At 44.8% G+C, this 2500-nt stretch overlaps 1 protein-coding gene across 7 annotated transcripts in view; it reads right to left on the bottom strand.

The window, feature by feature from the left end:
• Nucleotides 1-2500, bottom strand: part of qki2 (QKI, KH domain containing, RNA binding 2) — a 47434-nt gene that overhangs the window by 28994 nt on the left and 15940 nt on the right. For all 7 annotated transcript variants that reach the window (XM_080835098.1, XM_080835097.1, XM_080835099.1 and 4 more), the window contains exon 2: nucleotides 2289-2428. In XM_080835098.1, the coding sequence (XP_080691224.1) occupies nucleotides 2289-2428 (140 nt within the window). The remainder of the gene's footprint in view (nucleotides 1-2288; nucleotides 2429-2500) is intronic.

The following is a 2500-nucleotide window of genomic DNA, read 5'->3' on the forward strand; positions in this document are numbered from 1 at the left end:
CATCAGCGTGAATTTTGGACAGGGTGGGTGAGAAAAGAGAGGGAAGGAGAAGTAGAGAGAGACAGAGGAGAGAGCGGAGAGGAGTGATTTGAAGCACGGCATTAACAGGCTAGTAACGACTGACAAAGTAAAGGTGATTTCAGCGGAGGCCTCCGTTATCCTCTCGCTCGCTCACTCTCTCTCGTTATACCTCTCTCGTTATCCCTCTCTTGCTCTCTCTCTGTCTCACGTTACTCAATTAACCTTTGGCCTCCAAAGACAGACAAATGCTTTCACTCCTATTGGCTCTTTAAATGCCTGGAGAAATCCTCTCAGGCAGGCCCTGAAACCTGCACTCCCAACCCTGCTCTCATTTATGCTTCAAAAACTCTCCACGCTCTCTGTTTCTCTCTTTCTCACTCTCTATATCTCTCTCTTGCTCCCTGTTTCTCTCTCTCTCTATTTCTCTGTTTGTTTCTCTCTCTTTTTCTCTCTTAAACTTTCCTTCTCACTCTCTCTTAAACGTTTACCAATTCCCACCTCTGCTTTGACAGTCTCCAGCCACCTCTTCTCTCAAATGAGACCATCACCACATCTGGCTAATTTCACACCACAAACCCACAGTGCACAGTGCTCATCCCAAGTAGTGTCACAACATTAAAACATTTTTACCCAGTTTGATATGTGACATATTCATAAACATTCACTATGAATGTTAATATGAATGAATATGAACTGCGTTGTTTATGTCCAACTCTATTTGGACATTTATAAGTTTGATTGACAGCCAAAAAAGAGCGAATGAAAGTAATGGCCAGTGTTGCCAGATCCATTAGAGGTCTCAACAGTTATGTCAACAGGTAATGACTGGAAGACGTGTTTCAAAGTGCTTCTTTTGAGCCAGCAAAGTGTTCTTCAAAGTGTCATCCAAAGTTTAGCAAGCATGACAAGTGTTCTGTGCTATGTACCATCAGACACAGAAATGCTAATCACAGCTTCTTTTGCTTCCTCTAAATGCCGTTCATTTCCTGAAACAAGTTGACATGCATAGAGCCAGGGTGACACGGCATTCATGCAAAGATTCCATTCTTGCCATAGGCATTTCAAAGGAAAGAAAATGCAGTAAGTGTTTAAACAAGAATCCGCTCTCCTCAGAGGCAGTTTTAACCTGGAATACCCCCGTTGTCTGTCAGAATCCATCGACACAGAAGACAGTCTGCTTATTCCCACCGACGACAAGGACTAACACGAGATTATCCAACAGAAAACATCACCTGTCGGGGGACACAAAACTAGCGATAGCATTGCAGACAACTCGACCCATGGGGGCAATCCACCCCAAAATCCTTTAGTTTTAAAAGGGATATTTACAGTGTTAATTATCTCCCGTGTTTGATTATTGCTGCCTTGGCAGGGAGAAGTTAATTGGGATCAATGCGCTCGGAGCTCGTCTCGCTCCCCTGAGTGCAAAAAGCCTGGAGAAGACCTCATTAACAGGGTTATGAGACGCTTGGGGGGGAAAACACAATAACCACACACCTGATAAAATTAACTAGTGAGATAGGAGAGATACAGGTAGTGTTTCTCAGGAAAAGCTTGTAAGCAGAAGAGAAAAATATATTGAAGGACCATTATGGAAAGCTATTGACTGTATTATTATTGATGTTATGGTCGCAAAGGGTTACAGTTGTCCTCCTCCCAAATTCATCTTCTCAGATTAAGTATTAGTGTGTGTGTGTGTGTGTGTGTCTGTGTGTGTGTGTGTGTGTTTGCGCACGTGTGTACAGGGGCAGAGCCAAGGGCTGTCCCATGGTAGCCACCTCTCTGGACACCCTACACAACACAGTTTTTTTTTTTTTTTTTGCAGAACCGTTCCATCTCGGCTGTTCTCCATGAAGCATCAGTCTGAGCAGTGTGCTCCGAAGCCTTCACCACATCCTCAAAAGTATTTGTAAACAGAAAATCTAATTTTTGGTCATCAGGCACAACCCAGCCATCAGCCATTCACGTTCTTCTATTTTTACAAGGCGGACGTAATCTATCAGAAACACCAGCTAAAATCTTCTCTGGACTTAATAGTAAGTAAATGGTAGCAACCTTAAAGAGGTAAGTAATTCACTTCACAGGGCCAGTTCTGTTCACCCAAACTACAATTTTGTTACTGTGTGTGTATGGTTGTGTGTATGTATGTATGTGTGTATGTATGTGTGTGTGTGTGTGTGTGCGTGTGCGTGTGCGTGTGCGTGTGCGTGTGCGTGTGCGTGTGCGTGTGCGTATGTATGTGTGTGTGCGTGTGTAGGGACACTCACATCGGGATACTCCTTCACGGGCACGTAGAGTTTCTCCTGCAGCTGGGCGATGGGTCCGACGGCCTCGGGCAGCTCAGACGAGCGTCTCTCCGTGCCGTTGAGCGTGTCGTTGTACATGTCCTTCCGTACCCGTCCGATCTCTAAACGCACAACAGAGGGGGAGATAAGGTTAGGCTTCACAAGCATATGCATCAGTAACGCACATCTGCGAC

Source organism: Sprattus sprattus (genome assembly GCF_963457725.1).
Source record: "Sprattus sprattus genome assembly, chromosome: 3".
NCBI classification, from domain to species: Eukaryota; Metazoa; Chordata; class Actinopteri; order Clupeiformes; family Clupeidae; genus Sprattus; species Sprattus sprattus.